The sequence below is a fragment of the Pseudophryne corroboree genome, chromosome 11, assembly GCF_028390025.1.
Source record: "Pseudophryne corroboree isolate aPseCor3 chromosome 11, aPseCor3.hap2, whole genome shotgun sequence".
Classification (NCBI taxonomy): Eukaryota; Metazoa; Chordata; class Amphibia; order Anura; family Myobatrachidae; genus Pseudophryne; species Pseudophryne corroboree.
Genome location: NC_086454.1, coordinates 343,131,693 through 343,158,195, shown reverse-complemented (window position 1 = coordinate 343,158,195; position 26,503 = coordinate 343,131,693). Strand labels below are relative to the sequence as shown.

At 54.8% G+C, this 26,503-nt stretch overlaps 1 protein-coding gene across 1 annotated transcript in view; it reads left to right on the top strand.

Annotated features, from left to right (window-relative positions):
• Positions 1–4,564: 4,564 nt before the first annotated feature.
• The window catches only part of TANGO6 (transport and golgi organization 6 homolog), a 164,895-nt gene continuing 142,956 nt past the window's right edge, over positions 4,565–26,503 (top strand). Inside the window, exons 1-6 of the mRNA XM_063945922.1 lie at positions 4,565–4,739; positions 14,165–14,826; positions 15,009–15,125; positions 17,672–17,822; positions 23,712–23,848; positions 24,903–25,068. Coding sequence (XP_063801992.1) covers positions 4,676–4,739; positions 14,165–14,826; positions 15,009–15,125; positions 17,672–17,822; positions 23,712–23,848; positions 24,903–25,068 — 1,297 coding nt within the window. The 5' untranslated portion in view covers positions 4,565–4,675. The remainder of the gene's footprint in view (positions 4,740–14,164; positions 14,827–15,008; positions 15,126–17,671; positions 17,823–23,711; positions 23,849–24,902; positions 25,069–26,503) is intronic.

The following is a 26,503-nucleotide window of genomic DNA, read 5'->3' as shown; positions in this document are numbered from 1 at the left end:
ATTGGTCGTTTGCCGATGGAGCCGGAGTGGCAGGGGCCCGGCCAGAAGCACCTGCCTTTTGAGGAAGACGCCCTGCTGGCGTTGAAACGCGTTAAGGAATACAGGAAATTTCATGAGAACCGGTACCGCTGTGTACTTCCATCTCCATCTGAGCCGTGCACGGGAAACCAGACCGACGGCTGCAGTATAAGCGCCCCAGCCCGCAGCTTCAACCCCGCGCGGCCCTCAGCCACAGCCGCTACCACACTGACGGGTGATACGAGCGTCAGACGGGCTGTTGATCGGTGCTTCTGGCCGGGCCCCTGCCACTCCGGCTCCATCGGCAAACGACCAATGTGAAAGGGGACACGGAGCTCCCGCATGCAGCAGCGTCTCGGTGAGGACGCCCGAATCAAGTCTCCCACATATTACAACACTGCTTCATCCCGCTGAGGCTCTGGTGTACATCATCTCCCTGGCTAACGGGACAACACCAGGGAGCAGGAATCGAAAGCTCCTGCCCAGCGGTAACAGGTTCACTTACCATATTTATATTTCTATATATTTTTTTCAACTATCTGTTTACATTGCTAATATCTGTTGAACAAATCTACTCCAACCCGGGTCACGGGTACCACCCTGTGGGCATGCCACTGTGAGTCACATAGTTGGAAATTATTCTGCAGCTGCACCTTCAAGTGTGTACATATTGTTTTTTGTGTAATCCCGAGACTCTTGTGTCAACAGTGGCTATTTTTCATGTTTGCAACCTGTATTCTAACCAAATATCAGGTGTTTTGATCTATCACACTACTGCACAACATTATTGTGATGTTTTAATAATTGTCTTACACCCCCGGGAGGTTGTTGCATTGTATTTAATGTGTATTTTTATTAAATATTTTATACTATATGATTGTTAAGCGCCACTTGGGTTTTTTTGGTACTTTTGTGGATTAAGGGATTGGCAATCCCTTTATACAAGAGGCGGCTGACGATCATATTGCAGTCTCACTCACCTAAGCGCTTAGTGTATTTTCTGTCTGTATTTCCAGAGCCTTTTCCGCTGGAAGAAAAACTTTCTGTAATTCTGTATCCAGAATCATACCCAGAAACGACAGTCGTGTCGTCGGAACCAACTGTGATTTTGGCAAGTTTAGGAGCCAACCATGTTGTTGCAGAATCGTCAGTGAGAGCGCACCATTTTTCAGCAATTGCTCCTTGGATCTCTCCTTTATGAGGAGATCGTCCAAGTACGGGATAATTGTGATTCCCTGCTTGCGCAGGAGAACCATCATTTCCGCCATAACCTTGGTGAAAATCCTCAGAGCCGTGGACAGACCAAAGGGCAACGTCTGAAATTGCTAATGACAATCCTGAACAGCAAACCTCAGGTAAGCCTGATGTGGAGGATATATGGGAACGTGTAAGTAGGCATCCTTTATGTCGACCGACACCATAAAATCCCCCTCCTCCAGACTGGAGATCACTGCTCGGAGAGATTCCATCTTGAATTTGAATTTTTTTAGAAAGAAATTGAGGGATTTTAGGTTCAGAATCGGTCTGACTGAGCCATCCGGCTTCGGGACCACGAACAGACTCGAATAAAAACCCTCCCCCTGTTGTGACGGAGGTACTGTGACAATTACTTGATTTTGACACAGCTTTAGAATTGCAGCGCATACTACCTCCCTTTCTAGAAGAGAAGCTGGCAAGGCCGATTTGAAAAATCGGTGAGGGGGCACGTCTTGAAACTCTAATTTGTACCCCTGGGTTACTATTTCTCATATCCAAGGATCCAGGTCCGAGTGCACCCAGACCTGACTGAAGAGTTTGAGACGTGCCCCCACCGGTGCGGACTCCCGCAGAGGAGCCCCAGCGTCATGCGGTGGATTTGGTAGAAGCCGGAGAGGACTTCTGCTCTTGGGAACTTGCCACAGCCTGTGACCTTTTTCCCTTTCCTCTCGCAGCAAGGAAGGAGGACCCTCGTCCTTTTTTGTATTTATTGGGCCGAAAGGACTGCATCTGATAGTGGGGCGTTTTCTTTTACTGTGCAGGAACATAAGGTAAAAATGATGACTTACCCGCGGTAGCCGTAGATACCAGGTCAGTGAGGCCGTCACCAAACAAGACACAACCATTAAACGGTAGAGACTCCATAGTCTTCTTAGAGTCAGCATCAGCATTCCATTGATGAATCCACAATGCTCTCCTTGCTGAGACTGCCATGGCATTGGCCCTTGATCCCAAAAGGCCAATATCCCTCGCAGCTTCTTTTAAATATGCTGCAGCCTCCCTGATATGACCCAGAGTCAAAAGCACGCTATCCCTGTCCAGGGTATCTACCTCAGATGATAAGTTATCTGCCCACCTTTCAATAGCGCTACTCACCCATGCCGAAGCAACTGCAGGTCTGAGTAGCGAACCTGTAGTGACATAAATGGATTTTAGTGTATTTTCCTGCTTACGATCCGCAGGATCCTTTAGGGCTGGCGTGTCAGGAGACGGAAGCGTCACCTTTTTGGACCGACGCGATAGAGCTTTGTCCACCGTGGGGGGTTGACTCCCACTTTTCCCTGTCCCCAGAGGGGAACGGATATGCCACTGGAATTCTTTTGGGAACCTGTACCTTCTTGTCAGGATTTTCCCAAGCCTTTTCAAAAAGAGCGTTCAGTTCACGAGAGGGAGGAAACGTTACCTCAGGTTTCTTTCCTTTAAACATACAGACCCTTGTATCAGGAACAGCAGGGTCCTCTGTGATATGCAAAACTTCTTTTATCGCCACAATCATGTACTGAATGCACTTAGCCAGTTTAGGATTTAATCTGGCATCACTATAGTCGACTCTGGAATCAGAGTCCGTGTCGGTATCTGTATCTGCTATCTGGGTAAATGCACGTTTCTGTGACCCCGAAGGGGTCTGAGCTTGTGACAATGCATCCTCCATGGATTTCCTCCATGTCTTGTTCTTAGACTCAGATTTATCTAATCTCTTAGTCAACCGAGCCACATTTGCATTCAAAACACTCAACATATTTACCCAATCAGCTGTCAGCGGTGCCGACACGGTCACTCCCACAGCCTTTTCTGTCTCCACTCCAGCCTCCTCCTGGGAAGAGCACTCAGCCTCAGACATGTCGACACACGCGTACCGACACCCACAACCACTCTGGGTCTATAGGAGACAGACCAACAACAAAGCCTGTTAGAGAAACACAGAGGGAGTTCTGCCAGCTCACAACCCAGCGTCTATCCCGGTTCTGAAGCGCGTAATATACTGCCCAGAACTGTTAGCGCTTTTAATTTCAACAAAATAGCACCAAATCTCTTGTGCCCCCCCCCCCCCCCCCTCCTGTTTCCCCCGTTACTTGTACAGTAGTGTGGGAGGCCAGGCTCAGCGTCTCTGCAGCTTCTGTGAAGAGAAAATGGCGCTGGTCTGAGCTGTGAGGGCTAAGCCACGCCCCCTTAATGGGGCGCTTCAGTCCGGCTTAATTTCACATATTTATACTGGCGGGGGTCTGTATTTAGTGCCCAGGCACTGTATACACTCTTGCCAGCCGCTATTTGAGGTTTTTATGTTGCCCAGGGCGCTCCCCCTGCGCCCTGCAGTTCCGTTATGTATGTGGGAGCATGGCGCGCAGCACGGCCGCTGCGCAGTACCTCATACGCCGTCTTCTGCCGTCACTGAAGTCTTCTGATCTTCTTCTACTCACCCGGCTTCTGACTTCTAGCTCTGCAAGGGGGTTGACGGCGCGGCTCCGGGAACGAGCATCTAGGCGTACCTAGCGATCAGACCCTCATGTGTTAATGGTGTCCAGTAGCCTAAGATGCAGAGCCCTGAAACTCACAGAAGTAGGTCTGCTTCTCTCCCCTCAGTCCCACGATGCAGGGAGCCTGTAGCCAGCAGTTCTCCGTGAAAATTATAAACCTAACAAAAGTCTTTTTTTCTGAGAAACTCTGGAGAGCTCCTCAGCGTGCATCCAGTCTCACTGGGCACAGAATCTAACTGGAGTCTGGAGGAGGGGCATAGAGGGAGGAGCCAGTTCACACCCCTTTTAAAGTCTTAAAGTGCCCATGTCTCCTGCGGATCCCGTCTATACCCCATGGTTCTTGAAGCATCCCCAGCATCCTCTAGGACGTATGAGAAATGCATTCTTTTTGTTAAACATAACAAATGCTGTCGACCTTCATTTTATTTTCTTGGTGACTATTTTCACGTCGACATATTGCCCAGTCGACCTTTTGTGCCTGCCATCCATAGGTCCTGTTGAGCTTTTACATATCGACCTTACTACCCTTTCAACCAAATGGGGTCAGTCTATCACGATTGGTCTATACCAGGGCAAAAGATGCGGAAGGCAATGACCAGATGAGCCCCTGCACAGGTTTCGCAGTCACACCTGTGGGGGGGGTTTCAGTAACCCGGCTGGGACAGGAAGCCAGAGGCTGGCAGCACGCATGAGGCCGCAGCACAGACACATTATATTATATAATCTCCTTTATACTGTTGTATATGAGCTCATCATGGAGATAATATGGCGGTTCTGCCCCCTGAACTGCTCGACATGACTCACCACACAGGGAGAGCGGGACACGGGCAGGCAACGCCTTGCCACACGCAACATGGCGGCCTCCTCCCCGGCGGCACGCGTCGTGACGTCGTACGTCTGCGCTTTCCCGTGGTGGGTGTAGAAAGATGGCCGCCAGCTTGGATGTGGGGACCGTGGTGGAGGCACTGAAAGTACTGATTACTCCGAAAGGTGGGAGAGGGCAGAGGCCGCCTACTGTGCCCGAGCTTGGGTGGGACTACACCTCCCAGCATGCTGCTGGCTGCCAGGGCATGCTGGGGCTTGTAGTCCCACAGTGTAACCCTGCTGCTGTTTCTCATGTACACAGATGCAGCGCAGAGCTGTGGGGGGGATCTGTGTTTGGCCCCTGAATAATGTCACCCCGGCTATACTGATATACTGCCATGTCTTCTGTATGGGGTGTCTCCGGGTCTGTGTCTGGCCCATACTTGCCTACCTGACCCTCTCCATGAGGGAGAAAATGCTCTGTTCCTGGACTTTCCTGGTAATGTATAATTGCCATCACCTGTGGTGAAACACCTTTCTTATCAATTAACTAGCTCACCACAGGTGATGGCAATTATACATTACCAGGAAAGTCCAGGAACAGAGCATTTTCTCCCTCATGGAGAGGGTCAGGTAGGCAAGTATGGTCTGGCCCCTGTGTGGTGTGGCCCCTATACTGATGGTAGAGGCTAGATCCAAGTGGCCTAAGGGACCTTTTCCGTCAGGGGGAGGAGCCACGACACAACGGGGTGGAGCTACGCCAGCGGTACAGTTGGTCTAGTATCCACACCACCAACTATTACCTTTAGTAATTAGGTGGCGAGCGGAGCGGAGCGAGCCACCGTGCCCGAAGCGTGGCGAGCGTACTTTTTGGGTACCTTGTTCGGCCGCAGCTCCTCCCCCTGGTGACGGGTCTCCTCCCCTAGGTACGTCAGAAGGTCCCTTCTCCCACTCCGATATAGAACCAACCCTACACTGATATACTGCCATGTCTTCTGTATGGGATGTCTCCGGGTCTATAGGGTCTGTGTCTGGCCTGTGTGCTGTCACCAGCCCCCTGTATAATGTCACCCTGGCTATACTGATATACTGCCATGTCTTCTTGTCTATAGGGTCAGTGTAAGGTAAATGTTACTGACCATACAACTGCAGATGATGAGAAAAGTAACCAGTCCCAGCCAGGGCCGGATCCGCCCCCCCTAACACAGTCATAGCCACGCCCACTTTTCAGCAGAAGAGAGCTCTCCAGGTAGAGCCTGAGGCAGAACGATGTGCTGCAGCTTATACCACAGCAGCACAGAGGAGCCAGGAGAGCAAGGGTTACAGAGCATTTGCCCCTCACTTGCTGGTGTGTGGGTACTAGGGCTAATAAATACAATTACCCCATAGCACAGTCACATGTACTTAGAACAATCACAAAGCTCTATCTTAAGGGCCCTACACATTGGCCGATCCGCCGCCGAGCTGCCCGACGGCGGATACGGCCGACGGGCGACCCGGCGGCGGAGGGGCAGTGACGGGGGGAGTGAAGTTTCTTAACTTTCCCCGTCACCTGGCTGCATTGAAGTGCAGGCAAATATGGACGAGATCGTCCATATTGGCCTGCATGTACAGCCGACGGGGGACCAGCGATGAACGAGCGCGGGGCCGCGCGTCGTTCATCGCTGGAGCCTCCACACTCAAAGATATGAACGGTATCTCGTTCATTTATGAACGAGATCGTTCATATCTTTGGCTGATGTCGGCCAGTGTGTAGGGCCTATTAGTCTCACTCAAAAAGTTCAGTCAGAAATGAGAGAGGAGGCGTTAGGATTGCAGATGGGAGGAGTTGGGACTGTATAGGGAGGAGTCAAGATTAAACCGTAAACCGCCCCCCCTAAAGAAAAGTCTAGATCCGTCCCTGGTCCCAGCAGAGCTAGGCGTGAGAAGAGCGAAGGGGGTGCATGTGGGGGGAATGGTATTGGTATCCCGGCGCGCAGAATCTTGATACTAAGCCTAACCTCTTACCTGCCTGACCCTAACCCTCCTCTCCCCCAACCCCCCCAGCAGCCTAGCCCTCACCGATGGTGTCTAATCCTCCCTCCCTCCTCGCTGCCTAACCCTCCACGGTGGTGCCTAATCCTAACCCTCCATTCCCACAGCCTAACCTTTCCTCCCGGTGCCTAACCCTAATCCTCCCCTCCCGCAGCCTAACCCTAACCCGTCCTCCCCGCAGCCTAACCCTAATCCTCCCCTCCCGCAGCCTAACCCTAACCCATCCTCCCCGCAGCCTAACCCTAACCCTCCCCAGTGGTGCTTAATCCTAAACCACCCTTCCTCCCCGCAGCCTAACCCTAACACTCCCTTCCCACAGCCTAACCCTAACCCTCCCCGGTGGTGCTTAATCCTAACCCACCCTCTCTCCTCGCAGCCTAACCCTCCCTTCCCACAGCCTAACCCTAACCCTCCACGGTGGTGCCTAATCCTAACCCACCCTCCCTGCTCGCAGCCTAACCCTAACCCTCCCCTCCCACAGCCTAACCCTAACCCGTCCTCCCCGCATCCTAACCCTAACCCTCCCCAGTGGTGCTTAATCCTAACCCACGCTCCCTCCTCGCAGCCTAACCCTCCCTTCCCGCAGCCTAACCCTAACCCTCCCCAGTGGTGCTTAATCCTAACCCACCCTTCCTCCTCGCAGCCTAGCCCTTCTTTCTCGCAGCCTAACCCTAACCCGTCCTCCCCGCAGCCTAACCATAACCCTCCCCGGTGGTGCCTAACCCTAACCCGTCCTCCCCGCAGCCTAACCCTAACCCTCCCCGGTGGTGCTTAATCCTAAACCACCCTCCCTCCTTGCAGCCTAACCCTACCTTCCCGCAGCCTAACCCTAACCCTTCTTTTCTCTATCGTCCTAAGTGGATGCTGGGGTTCCTGAAAGGACCATGGGGAATAGCGGCTCCGCAGGAGACAGGGCACAAAAGTAAAGCTTTTACAGGTCAGGTGGTGTGTACTGGCTCCTCCCCCTATGACCCTCCTCCAGACTCCAGTTAGATTTTTGTGCCCGGCCGAGAAGGGTGCAATTCTAGGTGGCTCTCATAAAGAGCTGCTTAGAGAGTTTAGCTTAGGTTTTTTATTTTACAGTGATTCCTGCTGGCAACAGGATCACTGCAACGAGGGACAGAGGGGAGAAGAAGTGAACTCACCTGCGTGCAGGATGGATTGGCTTCTTGGCTACTGGACATGAAGCTCCAGAGGGACGATCACAGGTACAGCCTGGATGGTCACCGGAGCCACGCCGCCGGCCCCCTCACAGATGCTGAAGCAAGAAGAGGTCCAGAATCGGCGGCTGAAGACTCCTGCAGTCTTCTTAAGGTAGCGCACAGCACTGCAGCTGTGCGCCATTTTCCTCTCAGCACACTTCACACGGCAGTCACTGAGGGTGCAGGGCGCTGGGGGGGGGGCGCCCTGGGAGGCAAATGAAAACCTTTAAAAAGGCTAAAAATACCTCACATATAGCCCCAGAGGCTATATGGAGATATTTACCCCTGCCTAAATGTACTAAATAGCGGGAGACGAGCCCGCCGGAAAAGGGGCGGGGCCTATCTCCTCAGCACACGGCGCCATTTTCTGTCACAGCTCCGCTGGTCAGGAAGGCTCCCAGGTCTCTCCCCTGCACTGCACTACAGAAACAGGGTATAACAGAGAGGGGGGGCAAAATAAATGGCAATATATTAATATAAAAGCAGCTATAAGGGAGCACTTAATCATAAGGCTATCCCTGTCATATATAGCGCTTTTTGGTGTGTGCTGGCAGACTCTCCCTCTGTCTCCCCAAAGGGCTAGTGGGTCCTGTCTTCGTATAGAGCATTCCCTGTGTGTCTGCTGTGTGTCGGTACGTGTGTGTCGACATGTATGAGGACGTTATTGGTGTGGAGGCGGAGCAATTGCCAAATATGAGGATGTCACCTTCTAGGGGGTCGACACCAGAATGGATGCCTTTATTTGTGGAATTACGGGATAGCGTCAAATCGCTTAAGCAGTCGTTTGCCGACATGAGGCGGCCGGACACTCAATTAGTGCCTGTCCAGGCGCCTCAAACACCGTCAGGGGCTGTAAAACGCCCCTTGCCTCAGTCGGTCGACACAGACCCAGACACAGGCACTGATTCCGGTGGTGAAGGTGACGAATCAACCGTATTTTCCAGTAGGGCCACACGTTATATGATTTTGGCAATAAAGGAGATGTTACATTTAGCTGATACTACAGGTACCACTAAACAGGGTATTATGTGGGGTGTGAAAAAACTACCAGTAGTTTTTACCGAATCAGAAGAATTAAATGACGTGTGTGATGAAGCGTGGGGTGCCCCGATAAAAAACTGCTAATTTCAAAGAAGTTATTGGCTTTATACCCTTTCCCGCCAGAGGTTAGGGAGCGCTGGGAAACACCTCCTAGGGTGGACAAAGCGCTAACACGCTTATCAAAACAAGTGGCGTTACCCTCTCCTGAGACGGCCGCACTTAAAGATCCATCAGATAGGAGGATGGAATATATCCAAAAAGGTATATACACACATGCAGGTGTTATACTACGACCAGCTATTGCGACTGCCTGGATGTGCAGTGCTGGGGTAGTTTGGTCAGAGTCCCTGATCGAAAATATTGATACCCTGGACAGGGACAATATTTTACTGTCGTTAGAACGAATAAAGGATGCATTTCTTTATATGCGTGATGCACAGAGAGATATCTGCACACTGGCATCACGGGTAAGTGCTATGTCCATTTCGGCCAGAAGAGCTTTATGGACACGACAGTGGACAGGCGATGCGTAGAGGAGTTATTTGGGGTCGGTCTATCGGATTTGGTGGCCACGGCTACGGCCGGGAAATCCACCTTTCTACCTCAAGTCACTCCCCAACAGAAAAAGGCACCGACCTTTCAACCGCAGCCCTTTCGTTCCTTTAAAAATAAGAGAGCAAAGGGCTATTCATATCTGCCACGAGGCAGAGGACGAGGGAAGAGACAGCAACAGGCAGCTCCTTCCCAGGAACAGAAGCCCTCCCCGGCTTCTACAAAAGCCTCAGCATGACGCTGGGGCTTCGCAAGCGGACTCGGGGGCGGTAGGCGGTCGTCTCAAGAATTACAGCGCGCAGTGGGCTCACTCGCAGGTAAATCCCTGGATCCTGCAGATAATATCTCAGGGGTACAGGTTGAAATTAGAGACAGAGCCACCTCGCCGTTTCCTGAAGTCTGCTTTACCAACGTCCCCCTCAGAAAGGGAGACGGTTTTGGAAGCCATTCACAAGCTGTATTCTCAGCAGGTGATAGTCAAGGTACCTCTTCTACAACAAGGGAAGGGGTATTATTCCACTCTTTTTGTGGTACCGAAGCCGGATGGCTCGGTAAGGCCTATTCTAAATCTGAAGTCCTTGAACCTGTACATAAAGAAGTTCAAGTTCAAGATGGAGTCACTCAGAGCAGTGATAGCGAACCTGGAAGAAGGGGACTTTATGGTATCCTTGGACATCAAGGATGCGTATCTCCACGTTCCAATTACCCCTCACACCAGGGGTACCTCAGGTTCGTTGTACAAAACTGTCACTATCAGTTTCAGACGCTGCCGTTTGGTTTGTCCACGGCACCTCGGGTCTTTACAAAGGTAATGGCCGAGATAATATTTCTTCTTCGAAGAAAAGGCGTATTAATTATCCCATACTTGGACGATCTCCTAATAAGGGCAAGGTCCAGAGAACAGCTAGAGATGGGTTTAGCACTATCTCAAGAGGTGCTAAAGCAGCACGGATGGATTCTGAATATTCCAAAATCCCAATTAATGCCGACAACTCGTCTGCTGTTCCTGGGGATGATTCTGGACACAGTTCAGAAAAAGGTTTTTCTTCCCGAAGAAAAAGCCAAGGAGTTATCTGACCTGGTCAGGAACCTCCTAAAACCAGGAAAGGTGTCTGTACATCAATGCACAAGAGTCCTGGGAAAAAATGGTAGCTTCTTACGAAGCAATCCCTTTCGGCAGATTCCATGCAAAGGGATCTGTTGGACAAATGGTCAGGGTCGCATCTTCAGATGCACCTGCGGATAACCCTGTCGCCGAGGACAAGGGTATCCCTTCTGTGGTGGTTGCAGGAGGCTCATCTATTGGAGGGCCGCAGATTCGGCATGCAGGATTGGATCCTGGTGACCACGGATACCAGCCTGAGAGGCTGGGGAGCAGTCACACAGGGAAGAAATTTCCAGGGAGTGTGGTCGAGCCTGAAAAAGTCTCTTCACATAAGCATTCTGGAACTAAGAGCAATCTACAATGCTCTAAGCCAGGCGGAACCTCTGCTTCAAGGAAGACCGGTGTTGATCCAGTCGGACAACATCACGGCAGTCGCCCATGTAAACAGACAGGGCGGCACAAGAAGCAGGAGGGCAATGGCAGAAGCTGCCAGGATCCTTCGCTGGGCGGAGAATCACGTGATAGCACTGTCAGCAGTATTCATCCCGGGCGTGGACAACTGGGAAGCAGACTTCCTCAGCAGACACGACCTTCACCCGGGAGAGTGGGGACTTCATCCAGAAGTTTTCCACATGCTATTAAACCGTTGGGTAAAACCAATGGTGGACATGATGGCGTCTCGCCTCAACAAAACACTGGACAGGTATTGCGCCAGGTCAAGAGATCCGCAGGCAATAGCTGTGGACGCGCTGGTAACACCTTGGGTGTACCAGTCGGTATATGTGTTTCCTCCTCTGCCTCTCATACCAAAGGTATTGAGGATTATACGGCAAAGAGGAGTAAGACTAGTGGCTCCGGATTGGCCAAGAAGGACTTGGTACCCGGAACTTCAAGAGATGGTCACGGACGATCCGTGGCCTCTACTTCTGAGAAGGGACCTGCTTCAGCAGGGTACTTGTCTTTTTCAAGACTTACCGCGGCTGCGTTTGACGGCATGGCGTTTGAATGCCAGATCCTAAAAGGAAAAGGCATTCCAGAAGAAGTTATTCCTACCTTGATAAAGGCAAGGAAGGAAGTCACCGCGAAGCATTATCGCCGTATTTGGCGAAAATATGTTGCGTGGTGCGAGCAGCGGAGTGCTCCGATGGAGGAATTTCAACTGGGTCGTTTTCCTACATTTCCTGCAATCAGGATTGTCTATGGGTCTCAAATTGGGATCTATTAAGGTTCAAATTTCGGCCCTATCAATATTCTTCCAAAAAGAATTGGCCTCAGTCCCTGAGGTCCAGATTTTTATCAAAGGAGTACTGCATATACAGCCTCCTGTGGTGCCTAAGGTGGCACCGTGGGATCTAAATGTAGTTTTAGATTTCCTCAAATCCAATTGGTTTGAACCACTAAAGAATGTGGATTTGAAATATCTCACATGGAAAGTGACTATGTTACTGGCCCTGGCTTCGGCCGGGAGAGTATCTGAACTGGCGGCTTTGTTTTATAAAAGCCCTTATTTAATTTTCCATTCGACATAGGGCAGAGCTGCGGACGCGTCCGCATTTTCTCCCTAAGGTGGTATCAGCGTTTCACCTGAACCAGCCTATTGTAGTGCCTGCGGCTACAGACGACTTGAAGGACTCCAAGTTGTTGGACGTTGTCAGAGCCTTAAAAATATACATTTAAAGGACGGCTGGAGTCAGAAAATCTGACTCGCTGTTTATACTGTATGCACCCAACAAGTTGGGTGCACCTGCTTCTAAGCAGTCGATTGCTCGTTGGATTTGTAACAAAATTCAACTTGTACATTCTGTGGCAGGCCTGCCACAGCCTAAATCTGTTAAGGCCCATTCCGCAAGGAAGGTGGGCTCATCTTGGGCGGCTGCCCGAGGGGTCTCGGCATTACAACTCTGCCGAGCAGCTACGTGGTCAGGGGAGAACACGTTTGTAAATTTTTACAAATTTGATACCCTGGCAAAGGAGGACCTGGAGTTCTCTCATTCGGTGCTGCAGAGTCATCCGCACTCTCCCGCCCGTTTGGGAGCTTTGGTATAATCCCCATGGTCCTTTCAGGAACCCCAGCATCCACTTAGGACGATAGAGAAAATAAGAATTTACTTACCGATAATTCTATTTCTCGGAGTCCGTAGTGGATGCTGGGCGCCCATCCCAAGTGCGGATTATCTGCAATACTTGTACATAGTTATTGTTAACTAATTCGGGTTATTGTTTAGGAAGCCATCTTTCAGAGGCTCCTCTGTTATCATACTGTTAACTGGGTTTAGATCACAAGTTGTACGGTGTGATTGGTGTGGCTGGTATGAGTCTTACCCGGGATTCAAAATCCTCCCTTATTGTGTACGCTCGTCCGGGCACAGTACCTAACTGGAGTCTGGAGGAGGGTCATAGGGGGAGGAGCCAGTACACACCACCTGACCTGTAAAAGCTTTACTTTTGTGCCCTGTCTCCTGCGGAGCCGCTATTCCCCATGGTCCTTTCAGGAACCCCAGCATCCACTACGGACTCCGAGAAATAGAATTATCGGTAAGTAAATTCTTATTTTCCGCAGCCTAATCCTAACCCTCCCCGTTGGTGCCTAATCCTAACCCTAACCCTCCCTTCCCACAGCCTAACCCTCCCCGGTGGTGCCTAATCCTAACCCACCCTCCCTCCTCGCAGACTAACCCTAACCCTCCCCAGTGGTGCTTAATCCTAACCCACCCTCCCTCCTCGCAGCCTAACCCTCCCTTCCCGCAGCCTAACCCTAACCCTCCACGGTGGTGCCTAATCCTAACCCACCCTTCCTCCTCGCAGCCTAGCCCTTCTTTCCCGCAGCCTAACCCTAACCCGTCCTCCCCGCAGCCTAACCCTAACCCTCCCTCCCCGCAGCCTAACCCTCCCCGGTGGTGCCTAACCCTAACCCTCCCCGGTGGTGCCTAACCCTAACCCTCCCCGGTGGTGCCTAACCCTAACCCTCCCCGTTGGTGCCTAATCCTAACCCTCCCTCCCCGCAGCCTAACCCTAACCCTCCCTCCCCGCAGCCTAACCCTCCCTCCCCGCAGCCTAACCCTAACCCTCCCTCCCTGCAGCCTAACCCTAACCCACCCTCCCTCCTCGCAGCCTATATGAATTCTATAGACATTAGATCGACCCCATATCGTCAATGGGGTTAAAATGTCAAAGTGGAAAAGATACTGTTTGAAACGGTCGTCAGGGTCAAAAGGTAAAGACACAACGTTTTTGATCTTTCAGGGTGTCATTTTGTATTATGCACCATATGTGACCCCGATTAGGGGAAATGTGTACCCTTGCTGGCTTGCTTCGTTCACCACGCTTTGGGCAGCTTGCTATTCCCAGTCGTGGTCCACGTGGATCGTAAATCAAGCAGAAGTGTAAAAAAACTTGAGGGAAAAAAAAAAAAACGTTTGAACCTATCGACCTATTATTATTGTTTATTATTATCCTAATTGTTAGCATTGGTCGAAAGTTGTCAGCGTCCGGACCGTTCCCCTGCAATTTGCAGCCACAAGCATCACAGATTTTGCTTCTCAGCCTATAGAGGTGCACGGGAGAATCTACGACGTTGCCCTTCTGTAATTTTCCCGCAGATCCCTAAGAAATGAATTGTGTTCATGATACTGAGTGCCGGTCTATTCTGATCCATTTGTGTTGTGTATTTCTTACAGATTCTGGGTCAGCCGCTCATGGTACTGATGAACAAGCCGCCTTTCTCAGTACATTACAGCTCAATGTGTCCCGCCTGCAGGAGGAACTTCAGAGTGCTCCTAAGTGGGAGGAACTGCAGATCCTGCGGGACCGGGTCTCCGGTGTGGCCGCATGGCTAGAAGGATGCTCAGAAACCCCTGTAGATCCCTCATGGACCTTCACGTCAGAAGCTCTGCTGTTACTCCTGTGCCTCAAAGAGTGTATGAATCAGCTTGCTGCTGCTTTCCAGCCCCCTAGACCCAACCCGAGGACTCCGGAGGCCGCCCCAGCCCTCAGCCCAGACACGCTTAGCATCGCCCAGCAGAAGACTGTCCAGTCTGTTCTGCAGTTTGTGGTGTCCATGGGGATCTGTCCGTATCTCCTGCCCGGGATTGGCCTTCCCTTGAAACATCGCTCGACATTTGGAGCCCTTGTGTGTTCTGCGGCGTCATGTGACCTGCCCCAGGTTCGCACCCGCAGGCTGTACATCTCCTGCACGGCCTTATTGGAGGTGTCTGGCCATTCGTCGCTGGGGACTCTGCTCTTTACGCAGCACCTTGGGGACCTGATGGCTGGGCTGTGTCAGCTGGGATACTGCCCGACCAAGGCGAACGGCGATCCGGGGACAGACGGGAGACAGAAGGTAAAATAGCTCGCTAGAGCCACCATGAGCGGTGACCGTGTACATGGTAACTTTGTGTTGTCCGTTTCCTGTCCCCCCTGGAGCGCATGCGGCACTGCCCTGCAGTAGACACATGTTTTAAAAACTATTAAACATTTATGTTCCGTCTTTCCAGCTGCTTACTATTTTTTTTTTTTTTAAAGAATCTGACGGAGAGCGAGAGGAGCCAGTGTAGGGGGGCTCTGAGGGGGCTCCTGGATCAGTTATACCAGCCACTGGTCATCAGAGAGCTGCTGGTCCTGCAGGGGGGACCCAGACAGGTACATTCTCTATATGACTGTAGTCTGGTCTTATCTAATACACTGCTCTATCTGTTTCCAGGTGACGTATCGTTATACTTACATCTTAATATCCTATTATAACTTTTTCTTTTGCATTTGTTTTTTTATTTAGGGTCTAGATGTATTTTATATGTTATGAGACAGAATCAAGTAGGTGGGGCAGAGGGTTAGGCTTCAGGAGGAGAGTGATAGGGGGGGGATAGGGGTAGACACTACGAGGAGGGGAGGGTTGGCTATGAGAGGGGAGGGATAGGGCTAGGCAGTAGGAGGAGGGGAGGGATAGGGCTAGGCAGTAGTAGGAGGAGGGGAGGGATGGAGGTAGGCTATAGGGGGTGGGGAGGGTTCGGCTACAGGAGGGGAGGGATAGGGGTAGCCAATAGGGGATGGGAAGGGTTAGGCTATGGGAGGGGAGGGATAGTGGTAGCCAGTAGGAGGAGGGGAGGGTTAGGCTACAGGAGGGGTGGGATAGGGGTAGGCAGTAGGAGGGGGGGAGAGTTAGGCTACGAGAGGGGGAGGATAGGGGTAGGCAGTAGGAGGAGGGGAGGGCTAGGCTATGGGAGGGGAGGGATAGGGGTAGGCAGTAGGAGGGGGGGAGAGTTACGCTACGGGAGGGGAGGGATAGGGGTAGGCAGTAGGAGGGGGGAGTGTTAGGCTATGGGATGGGAGGGATAGGGGTAGGCAGTAGGAGGAGGGGAGGGTTAGGCTACAGGAGGGGTGGGAACGGGGTAGGCAGTAGGGGGTGGGGAGAGTTAGGCTACAGGAGGGGTGGGATAGGGGTAGGCGGTAGGAGGAGGGGAGGGTTAGGCTATGGGAGGGGAGGGATAGGGGTAGGCAGTAGGAGGAGGGGAGGGTTAGGGTACAGGAGGGGAGGGATAGGGCTAGGCAGTAGGAGGAGGGGAGGGATAGGGCTAGGCAGTAGTAGGAGGAGGGGAGGGATGGAGGTAGGCTATAGGGGGTGGGGAGGGTTCGGCTACAGGAGGGGAGGGATAGGGGTAGCCAATAGGGGATGGGAAGGGTTAGGCTATGGGAGGGGACGGATAGTGGTAGCCAGTAGGAGGAGGGGAGGGTTAGGCTACAGGAGGGGTGGGATAGGGGTAGGCAGTAGGAGGGGGGGAGAGTTAGGCTACGAGAGGGGAGGGATAGGGGTAGGCAGTAGGAGGAGGGGAGGGTTAGGCTATGGGAGGGGAGGGATAGGGGTAGGCAGTAGGAGGGGGGGAGAGTTAGGCTACGGGAGGGGAGGGATAGGGGTAGGCAGTAGGAGGGGGGAGAGTTAGGCTATGGGATGGGAGGGATAGGGGTAGGCAGTAGGAGGAGGGGAGGGTTAGGCTACAGGAGGGGTGGGATAGGGGTAGGCAGTAGGGGGTGGGGAGAGTTAGACTACAGGAGGGGTGGGATAGGGGTAGGCGGTAGGAGGAGGGGAGGGTTAGGCTATGGGAGGGATAGGGGTAGGCAGTAGGAGGAGGGGAGGGTTAGGGTACAGGAGGGGTGGGATAGGGGTAGGCAGTAGGAGGAGGGGAGAGTTAGGCTACCGGAGGGGAGGAATAGGGATAGGGCTAGGCAGTAGGAGGAGGGGAGGGATGGAGGTAGGCAATAGGGGGTGGGGAGGGTTAGGCTATGGGATGGGAGGGATAGGGGTAGAGGCAGTAGGAGGAGGGAAGGGTTAGGGTACGGGAGGGATAGGGGTAGGCAGTAGGAGGAGGGGAGGGTTAGGGTACAGGAGGGGTGGGATAGGGGTAGGCAGTAGGAGGAGGGGAGAGTTAGGCTTGGGAGGGGAGGGATAGTGATAGGGGTAGGCAGTAGGGGGTGGGGAGGGTTAGACTATGGGAGAGGAGGTATAGTGGTAAGCAGTAGGGGGAGAGGAGGTGTAGGGGTATGCAGTAGGGGGAGAGGAGGTGTAGGGGTATGCAGTAGGGGGAGAGGAGGTATAGTGGTAAGCAGTAGGGGGAGAGGAGGTGTAGGGGTATGCAGTAGGGGAGGGATTGGGTTAGGAACTAGAGGGAGGTTACGGGTTAGTATTTATCATAGTTTCTACCGGAAGTGATGCAGGATCCACTGGAAGTCATCCTAACATCACTGCCAGACTCGGAAGACACCACTGCAGCCGCTGTACCCGTCAGCTCAGCACTAGACCTCCAGGACATGTCATCAATACTGACATGATGAATGCCGCATGTTGACGCTGTATACCACCCCCATTTGTACACGTGTGAATACCCCCTGCTAGCCTGTCTCACCTCGCACCATGCGCCCCTCAGAGGGGTCCCACACACAGCAGGGGGAGGAAGGAGCTAGCAGCACCCTGGTAATGGAAGAGGTGCACACAGATCAGGGACATCTGAGGGACTGCTGACTAGCCAGGATTGTACAGAAATCCGCTTCCCCTTCATATCCATGTAGGCGCAGGCTTCAGGTTTACTTTCTATGTCTTCATCATCTCAGGGCTTGTTAATCGTATTTGGTAAAGAAGGAGCAGATTAGTTCTGTATGACTTGCACTGCACACACTGATCGCTACCTTATTTCCAGGGTCCCCGTCCTTCTGGTGCTGCAGCTCCAGTGCAGCGCGCCCCAGCACCTGCCTGGCTACGCCGTCTCTGTGGACAGCTGCTGTCTGAGCGACTGATGAGGCCGCATGGGGTCCAGTCTGTGGTGCGTGGGATCCTGGAAGGAGCTGGAGGTTGGTTTAATGTGTGAATGGCTGCTTAAGTGTTTGCTTAGAGCCAGGAACTGGCACAATGTCTGCAGTCACCAGTTGCTGAGAGCATGGAACCGGCGCAGTGTCTGCAGTCACCAGTTGCTGAGAGCGTGGAACCGGTGCAGTGACCAGTTGCTTAGAGCCAGGAACCGGCGCAGTGTCCGCAGTCACCAGTTGCTTAGAGCCAGGAACCGGTGCAGTGTCTGCAGTCACCAGTTGCTGAGAGCATGGAACCGGCGCAGTGTCCGCAGTGACCAGTTGCTTAGAGCCAGGAACCGGCGCAGTGTCCGCAGTCACCAGTTGCTGAGAGCATGGAACCGGTGCAGTGTCTGCAGTCACCAGTTGCTGAGAGCATGGAACCGGTGCAGTGTCTGCAGTCACCAGTTGCTTAGAGCCAGGAACCGGCGCAGTGTCCGCAGTCACCAGTTGCTGAGAGCGTGGAACCGGTGCAGTGTCTGCAGTCACCAGTTGCTGAGAGCCAGGAATCGGCGCAGTGTCTGCAGTCACCAGTTGCTGAGAGCATGGAACCGGCGCAGTGTCTGCAGTCACCAGTTGCTGAGAGCATGGAACCGGCGCAGTGTTTGCAGTCACCAGTTGCTGAGAGCATGGAGCCGGCGCAGTGTCTGCAGTCACCAGTTGCTTAGAGCCAGGAACCGGCGTAGTGTTTGCAGTCACCAGTTGCTTAGAGCCAGGAACCGGCACAGTGTCCGCAGTCACCAGTTGCTGAGAGCGTGGAACCGGCGCAGTGTCTGCAGTCACCAGTTGCTGAGAGCGTGGAACCGGCGCAGTGTCTGCAGTCGCCAGTTGCTGAGAGCGTGGAACCGGCGCAGTGTCTGCAGTTGCTGAGAGCGTGGAACCGGCGCAGTGTCTGCAGTCGCCAGTTGCTGAGAGCGTGGAACCGGCGCAGTGTCTGCAGTCGCCAGTTGCTGAGAGCGTGGAACCGGCGCAGTGTCTGCAGTCGCCAGTTGCTGAGAGCGTGGAACCGGCGCAGTGTCTGCAGTCGCCAGTTGCTGAGAGCGTGGAACCGGTGCAGTGTCTGCAGTCGCCAGTTGCTGAGAGCATGGAACTGGCGCAGTGTCCGCAGTGACCAGTTGCTTAGAGCCAGGAATCGGCGCAGTGTCCGCAGTCACCAGTTGCTGAGAGCATGGAACCGGCGCAGTGTCTGCAGTCACCAGTTGCTGAGAGCATGGAACCGGCGCAGTGTCCGCAGTCACCAGTTGCTGAGAGCATGGAACCGGCGCAGTGTCCGCAGTGACCAGTTGCTTAGAGCCAGGAACCGGCGCAGTGTCCGCAGTCACCAGTTGCTGAGAGCATGGAACCGGTGCAGTGTCTGCAGTCACCAGTTGCTGAGAGCATGGAACCGGTGCAGTGTCTGCAGTCACCAGTTGCTTAGAGCCAGGAACCGGCGCAGTGTCCGCAGTCACCAGTTGCTGAGAGCATGGAACCGGTGCAGTGTCTGCAGTCACCAGTTGCTGAGAGCCAGGAATCGGCGCAGTGTCTGCAGTCACCAGTTGCTGAGAGCATGGAACCGGCGCAGTGTCTGCAGTCACCAGTTGCTGAGAGCATGGAACCGGCGCAGTGTTTGCAGTCACCAGTTGCTGAGAGCATGGAGCCGGCGCAGTGTCTGCAGTCACCAGTTGCTTAGAGCCAGGAACCGGCGTAGTGTTTGCAGTCACCAGTTGCTTAGAGCCAGGAACCGGCACAGTGTCCGCAGTCACCAGTTGCTGAGAGCGTGGAACCGGCGCAGTGTCTGCAGTTGCTGAGAGCGTGGAACCGGCGCAGTGTCTGCAGTCGCCAGTTGCTGAGAGCGTGGAACCGGCGCAGTGTCTGCAGTCGCCAGTTGCTGAGAGCGTGGAACCGGCGCAGTGTCTGCAGTCGCCAGTTGCTGAGAGCGTGGAACCGGCGCAGTGTCTGCAGTCGCCAGTTGCTGAGAGCGTGGAACCGGCGCAGTGTCTGCAGTCGCCAGTTGCTGAGAGCATGGAACTGGCGCAGTGTCCGCAGTGACCAGTTGCTTAGAGCCAGGAATCGGCGCAGTGTCCGCAGTCACCAGTTGCTGAGAGCATGGAACCGGCGCAGTGTCTGCAGTCACCAGTTGCTGAGAGCATGGAACCGGCGCAGTGTCCGCAGTCACCAGTTGCTGAGAGCATGGAACCGGCGCAGTGTCCGCAGTCACCAGTTGCTTAGAGCCAGGAATCGGCGCAGTGTCTGCAGTCACCAGTTGCTTAGAGCCAGGAACCGGCGCAGTGTCCGCAGTCACCAGTTGCTGAGAGCATGGAACCGGCGCAGTGTCCGCAGTCACCAGTTGCTTAGAGCCAGGAATCGGCGCAGTGTCTGCAGTCACCAGTTGCTGAGAGCATGGAACCGGCGCAGTGTCTGCAGTCACCAGTTGCTGAGAGCATGGAACCGGCGCAGTGTCTGCAGTCGCCAGTTGCTGAGAGCGTGGAACCGGCGCAGTGTTTGCAGTCACCAGTTGCTGAGAGCATGGAACCGGCGCAGTGTCTGCAGTCACCAGTTGCTGAGAGCGTGGAACCGGCGCAGTGTCTGCAGTCACCAGTTGCTTAGAGCCAGGAACCGGCGCAGTGTCCGCAGTCACCAGTTGCTGAGAGCATGGAACCGGCGCAGTGTCCGCAGTCACCAGTTGCTGAGAGCGTGGAACCGGCGCAGTGTCTGCAGTCGCCAGTTGCTGAGAGCGTGGAACCGGCGCAGTGTCTGCAGTCGCCAGTTGCTGAGAGCGTGGAACCGGCGCAGTGTCTGCAGTCGCCAGTTGCTGAGAGCGTGGAACCGGCGCAGTGTCTGCAGTCGCCAGTTGCTGAGAGCGTGGAACCGGCGCAGTGTCTGCAGTCGCCAGTTGCTGAGAGCATGGAACCGGCGCAGTGTCCGCAGTCACCAGTTGCTGAGAGCGTGGAACCGGCGCAGTGTCTGCAGTCGCCAGTTGCTGAGAGCGTGGAACCGGCGCAGTGTCTGCAGTCGCCAGTTGCTGAGAGCGTGGAACCGGCGCAGTGTCTGCAGTCGCCAGTTGCTGAGAGCGTGGAACCGGCGCAGTGTCTGTAGTCGCCAGTTGCTGAGAGCGTGGAACCGGCGCAGTGTCTGCAGTCGCCAGTTGCTGAGAGCGTGGAACCGGCGCAGTGTCTGCAGTCGCCAGTTGCTGAGAGCATGGAACCGGCGCAGTGTCCGCAGTCACCAGTTGCTGAGAGCGTGGAACCGGCGCAGTGTCTGCAGTCACCAGTTGCTGAGAGCGTGGAACCGGCGCAGTGTCTGCAGTCGCCAGTTGCTGAGAGCGTGGAACCGGCGCAGTGTCTGCAGTCGCCAGTTGCTGAGAGCGTGGAACCGGCGCAGTGTCTGCAGTCGCCAGTTGCTGAGAGCGTGGAACCGGCGCAGTGTCTGCAGTCGCCAGTTGCTGAGAGCGTGGAACCGGCGCAGTGTCTGCAGTCGCCAGTTGCTGAGAGCGTGGAACCGGCGCAGTGTCTGCAGCCGCCAGTTGCTGAGAGCGTGGAACTGGCGCAGTGTCTGCAGTCGCCAGTTGCTGAGAGCGTGGAACCTGCGCAGTGTCTGCAGTCACCAGTTGCTTAGAGCCAGGAACCGGCGCAGTGTCTGCAGTCACCAGTTGCTGAGAGCGTGGAACCGGCGCAGTGTCTGCAGTCGCCAGTTGCTGAGAGCGTGGAACCGGCGCAGTGTCTGCAGTCGCCAGTTGCTGAGAGCGTGGAACCGGCGCAGTGTCTGCAGTCGCCAGTTGCTGAGAGCGTGGAACCGGCGCAGTGTCTGTAGTCGCCAGTTGCTGAGAGCGTGGAACCGGCGCAGTGTCTGCAGTCGCCAGTTGCTGAGAGCGTGGAACCGGCGCAGTGTCTGCAGTCGCCAGTTGCTGAGAGCATGGAACCGGCGCAGTGTCCGCAGTCACCAGTTGCTGAGAGCGTGGAACCGGCGCAGTGTCTGCAGTCACCAGTTGCTGAGAGCGTGGAACCGGCGCAGTGTCTGCAGTCGCCAGTTGCTGAGAGCGTGGAACCGGCGCAGTGTCTGCAGTCGCCAGTTGCTGAGAGCGTGGAACCGGCGCAGTGTCTGCAGTCGCCAGTTGCTGAGAGCGTGGAACCGGCGCAGTGTCTGCAGTCGCCAGTTGCTGAGAGCGTGGAACCGGCGCAGTGTCTGCAGTCGCCAGTTGCTGAGAGCGTGGAACCGGCGCAGTGTCTGCAGCCGCCAGTTGCTGAGAGCGTGGAACTGGCGCAGTGTCTGCAGTCACCAGTTGCTGAGAGCGTGGAACCTGCGCAGTGTCTGCAGTCACCAGTTGCTTAGAGCCAGGAACCGGCGCAGTGTCTGCAGTCACCAGTTGCTGAGAGCGTGGAACCGGCGCAGTGTCCGCAGTCACCAGTTGCTGAGAGCGTGGAACCGGCGCAGTGTCTGCAGTCGCCAGTTGCTGAGAGCGTGGAACCTGCGCAGTGTCTGCAGTCGCCAGTTGCTGAGAGCGTGGAACCTGCGCAGTGTCTGCAGTCACCAGTTGCTGAGAGCGTGGAACCGGCGCAGTGTCTGCAGTCGCCAGTTGCTGAGAGCGTGGAACCGGCGCAGTGTCTGCAGTCGCCAGTTGCTGAGAGCGTGGAACCGGCGCAGTGTCTGTAGTCGCCAGTTGCTGAGAGCGTGGAACCGGCGCAGTGTCTGCAGTCGCCAGTTGCTGAGAGCGTGGAACCGGCGCAGTGTCTGCAGCCACCAGTTGCTGAGATCGTGGAACCTGCGCAGTGTCTGCAGTCACCAGTTGCTGAGAGCGTGGAACCGGCGCAGTGTCTGCAGTCGCCAGTTGCTTAGAGCCAGGAACCGGCGCAGTGTCTGCAGTCGCCAGTTGCTTAGAGCCAGGAACCGGCGCAGTGTCTGCAGTCACCAGTTGCTTAGAGCCAGGAACCGGCGCAGTGTCTGCAGTCGCCAGTTGCTGAGAGCGTGGAACCTGCGCAGTGTCTGCAGTCACCAGTTGCTTAGAGCCAGGAACCGGCGCAGTGTCTGCAGTCACCAGTTGCTGAGAGCATGGAACCTGCGCAGTGTCTGCAGTCACCAGTTGCTTAGAGCCAGGAACCGGCGCAGTGTCTGCAGTTGCTGAGAGCGTGGAACCGGCGCAGTGTCTGCAGTCGCCAGTTGCTGAGAGCGTGGAACCGGCGCAGTGTCTGCAGTCACCAGTTGCTTAGAGCCAGGAACCGGCGCAGTGTCTGCAGTTGCTGAGAGCGTGGAACCGGCGCAGTGTCTGCAGTCGCCAGTTGCTGAGAGCGTGGAACCGGCGCAGTGTCTGCAGTCACCAGTTGCTGAGAGCATGGAACCTGCGCAGTGTCTGCAGTCACCAGTTGCTGAGAGCGTGGAACCTGCGCAGTGTCTGCAGTCACCAGTTGCTTAGAGCCAGGAACCGGCGCAGTGTCTGCAGTCACCAGTTGCTGAGAGCCAGGAACCGGCGCAGTGTCTGCAGTCACCAGTTGCTGAGAGCCAGGAACCGGCGCAGTGTCTGCAGTCACCAGTTGCTGAGAGCCAGGAACCGGCGCAGTGTCCGCAGTCACCAGTTGCTTAGAGCCAGGAACCGGCGCAGTGTCTGCAGTCACCAGTTGCTGAGAGCCAGGAACCGGCGCAGTGTCTGTATAGATGATCATGTTTCCCTACTGGAAGCTACAGTGTTATTCCACTATCTTATATATCTTGTCCACCCCTAGACCTCTCTGATTGTGAGCTCATGTGGGCATCCTTACTCTCCATGTGTCCTATCATTGTACTCGGGTTTGTTTGTACCCTCGGTGTATAGCGCTGTGTGATCTGCTGGAAGACTGAATGTGAAGTGTAAGGAATAAACCCTGTGATAGTCTGTGTGTGCTGCATGCAGTCAGCCGCCATAGAGCCAACTCTCTTACATTACAGTGGGGGCGCCCGGGGGACGGGACGCGGAGGCTGCTGCCAGCAACTGGAAGAAGTGTGATGCCGTAGCCAAGATCCTGGCGTCATGTCCGCAGCAGTCGCTAACCGTGGAGGAATATTACCAGAAGGTCTGCCCACAGGTAACAAACCACTGAGCTTACTATTGGTCACTGACAAAACATGCAGTAACATGGGCCTGGTGTTGGTCAGCGGGGAACGCGGGCCTGGTGTTGGTCAGCGGGGAACGCGGGCCTGGTGTTGGTCAGCGGGGAACGCGGGCCTGGTGTTGGTCAGCGGGGAACGCGGGCCTGGTGTTGGTCAGCGGGAAACGGGGGCCTGGTGTTGGTCAGCGGGGCACGCGGGCCTGGTGGTGGTCAGCGGGGAACGCGGGCCTGGTGTTGGTCAGCGGGGAACGCGGGCCTGGTGGTGGTCAGCGGGGAACGCGGGCCTGGTGTTGGTCAGCGGGGAACGCGGGCCTGGTGTTGGTCAGCGGGGAACGCGGGCCTGGTGTTGGTCAGCGGGGTACGCGGGCCTGGTGTTGGTCAGCGGGGTACGCGGGCCTGGTGTTGGTCAGCGGGGAATGCGGGTCTGGTGTTGGTCAGTCGGGAACTTATTCCCCTATGTTAATCTGCAGGTTATGCTGTCTGTGTACGTGTCTGCACGTGGCCGCCTATCTTCGTTATTAGACTCTGGACACACAGTCTCTGCTCGCACTCTATAGTGGTGCATTGAAGTCCGCTCACGACGTTCCCATGAGACAGGACTGTTTGCACTAGCTATCCCCATCAGTGTGCGTATACCACATCTGGCGTATTATGCTGAGAGATTGGACCACAATTGCTCTTGCGTATGAGTCAGGCGCCATAGGTGCTCACTGTCACTGATGTTGGGAAGAACCTCTGTACACAATCATTTCCCAGACACTGAGGAACCCGTGTTACATTGTACAGCCGGCAGCGCCCATATTACATTCATCAGCAGGGCAGCAGATGTACTGGGCCAATTACACCAGTATAATTTAACCAGCAGTGCAGAGTATTTCAGAGTGAGTGCCTCCCGTGGCCCCAGGTGAGAGTGGCAGTGGCTGGCGTAGCTAGTTTTATCATCACAGCGTTTAGTAATGAGGCTCCTATCAGACTAGTGCTGGAAGACTGAGGTGTCGGGTGCAATGTCATGTTCTTCTGTTGCTCCCAGATCCTGGACTTACTGCACATCCAGGACACGCTGACAGCGCGTCAGTTCCAAAGAGTCGCTACAGAAACGTTCCTGAAGATGGCACGGGATCACCCTCAGCTGGCAGAGAGACATCTCATTCTGCCCATGCTGGCGCCCTTACTGCGCTGCACCATGGCACAAGCAGGTGAGCCGCTGACCTGCCCCTCAGAGACGGAAACGTAGGCGCCCTTTACCTGCAGGCGGTAGTCAGCGGTGCTGTGTTTTGTTTATTATGTCCACACTGATGATTTGACTTGATTAGAATGTTGACAAAACAGCCTTGTTGGTCTAGTGGTGGATTACCTGGTGTGACAGATCTGGCGGTCAGCTGATGAGGACCTCCAGTAGCTCCACCTGCGCTTCCGGCGGTATCTCTAACCCTAACCCTCCCCTTCTGCAGCTTAACCCTAACCCTCTGCAGTCTAATCCTCCCTGCCTGCTGTCTAACCTAACCCTCCCCGCCTGCAGTCTAACCCTCCCCGCCTGCAGTCTAACCCTCCCCGCCCTGCAGTCTAACCCTCCCCTCCCGCAGTCTAACCTAACCCTCCCCGCCTGCAGCCTAACCCTAACCTCCCTTCCTGCAGCCTAACCCTAACCTCCCTTCCTGCAGCCTAACCCTAACCTCCCTTCCCGCAGCCTAACTCTTACCATCCCTCCCTGCAGCCTAACTCTTACCATTCCTCCCTGCAGCCTAACTCTTACCATCCCTCCCTGCAGCCTAACTCTTACCATCCCTCCCTGCAGCCTAACCCTCCCCTCCCGCAGCCTAACTCTTACCATCCCTCCCTGCAGCCTAACTCTTACCATCCCTCCCTGCAGCCTAACTCTTACCATCCCTCCCTGCAGCCTAACCCTCCCCTCCCGCAGCCTAACCCTAACCTCCCCTCCCACAGCCTAACCCTAACCTCCCCTCCCACAGCCTAACCCTAACCTCCCCTCCTACAGCCTAACCCTAACCTCCCTTCCTGCAGCCTAACCCTAACCTCCCTTCCCGCAGCCTAACCCTAACCCTCCCCTCCCACAGCCTAACTCTTACCATCCCTCCCTGCAGCCTAACTCTTACCATCCCTCCCTGCAGCCTAACCCTAACCCTCCCCTCCCGCAGCCTAACCCTCCCCTCCCGCAGCCTAACCCTAACCTCCCCTCCCACAGCCTAACCCTAACCTCCCCTCCCGCAGCCTAAGTCTTACCATCCCTCCCTGCAGCCTAACCCTAACCCTCCCGCAGCCTAACCCTAACCCTCCCCACCCGCAGCCTAACCCTAACCCTCCCCACCCGCAGTGTAGCCTATCCCTCCCCTCCCGCAGCCTAACCCTATCCCCCCCTCTCTCAGATTGACCCTAACCCTCACCATAGTGCCTAACCGTCCTCACCCTCAGCCTAACCATCCCGCAGCCTAACCTTGAACATCTGTAATGGTGACTACTGTCTTGCAGAGACACTCTGGACGGAAGGACTGTCATTTTGTATCGCCCATGTTCAGTTATATAAAGCCTGTAAATCAGAGTTAGTTTGATCCCATAATGTTGTTACTAGAAGTTGGTTACCACTTGTTTACGTCTCGCTCCTTTTTCCCCCAC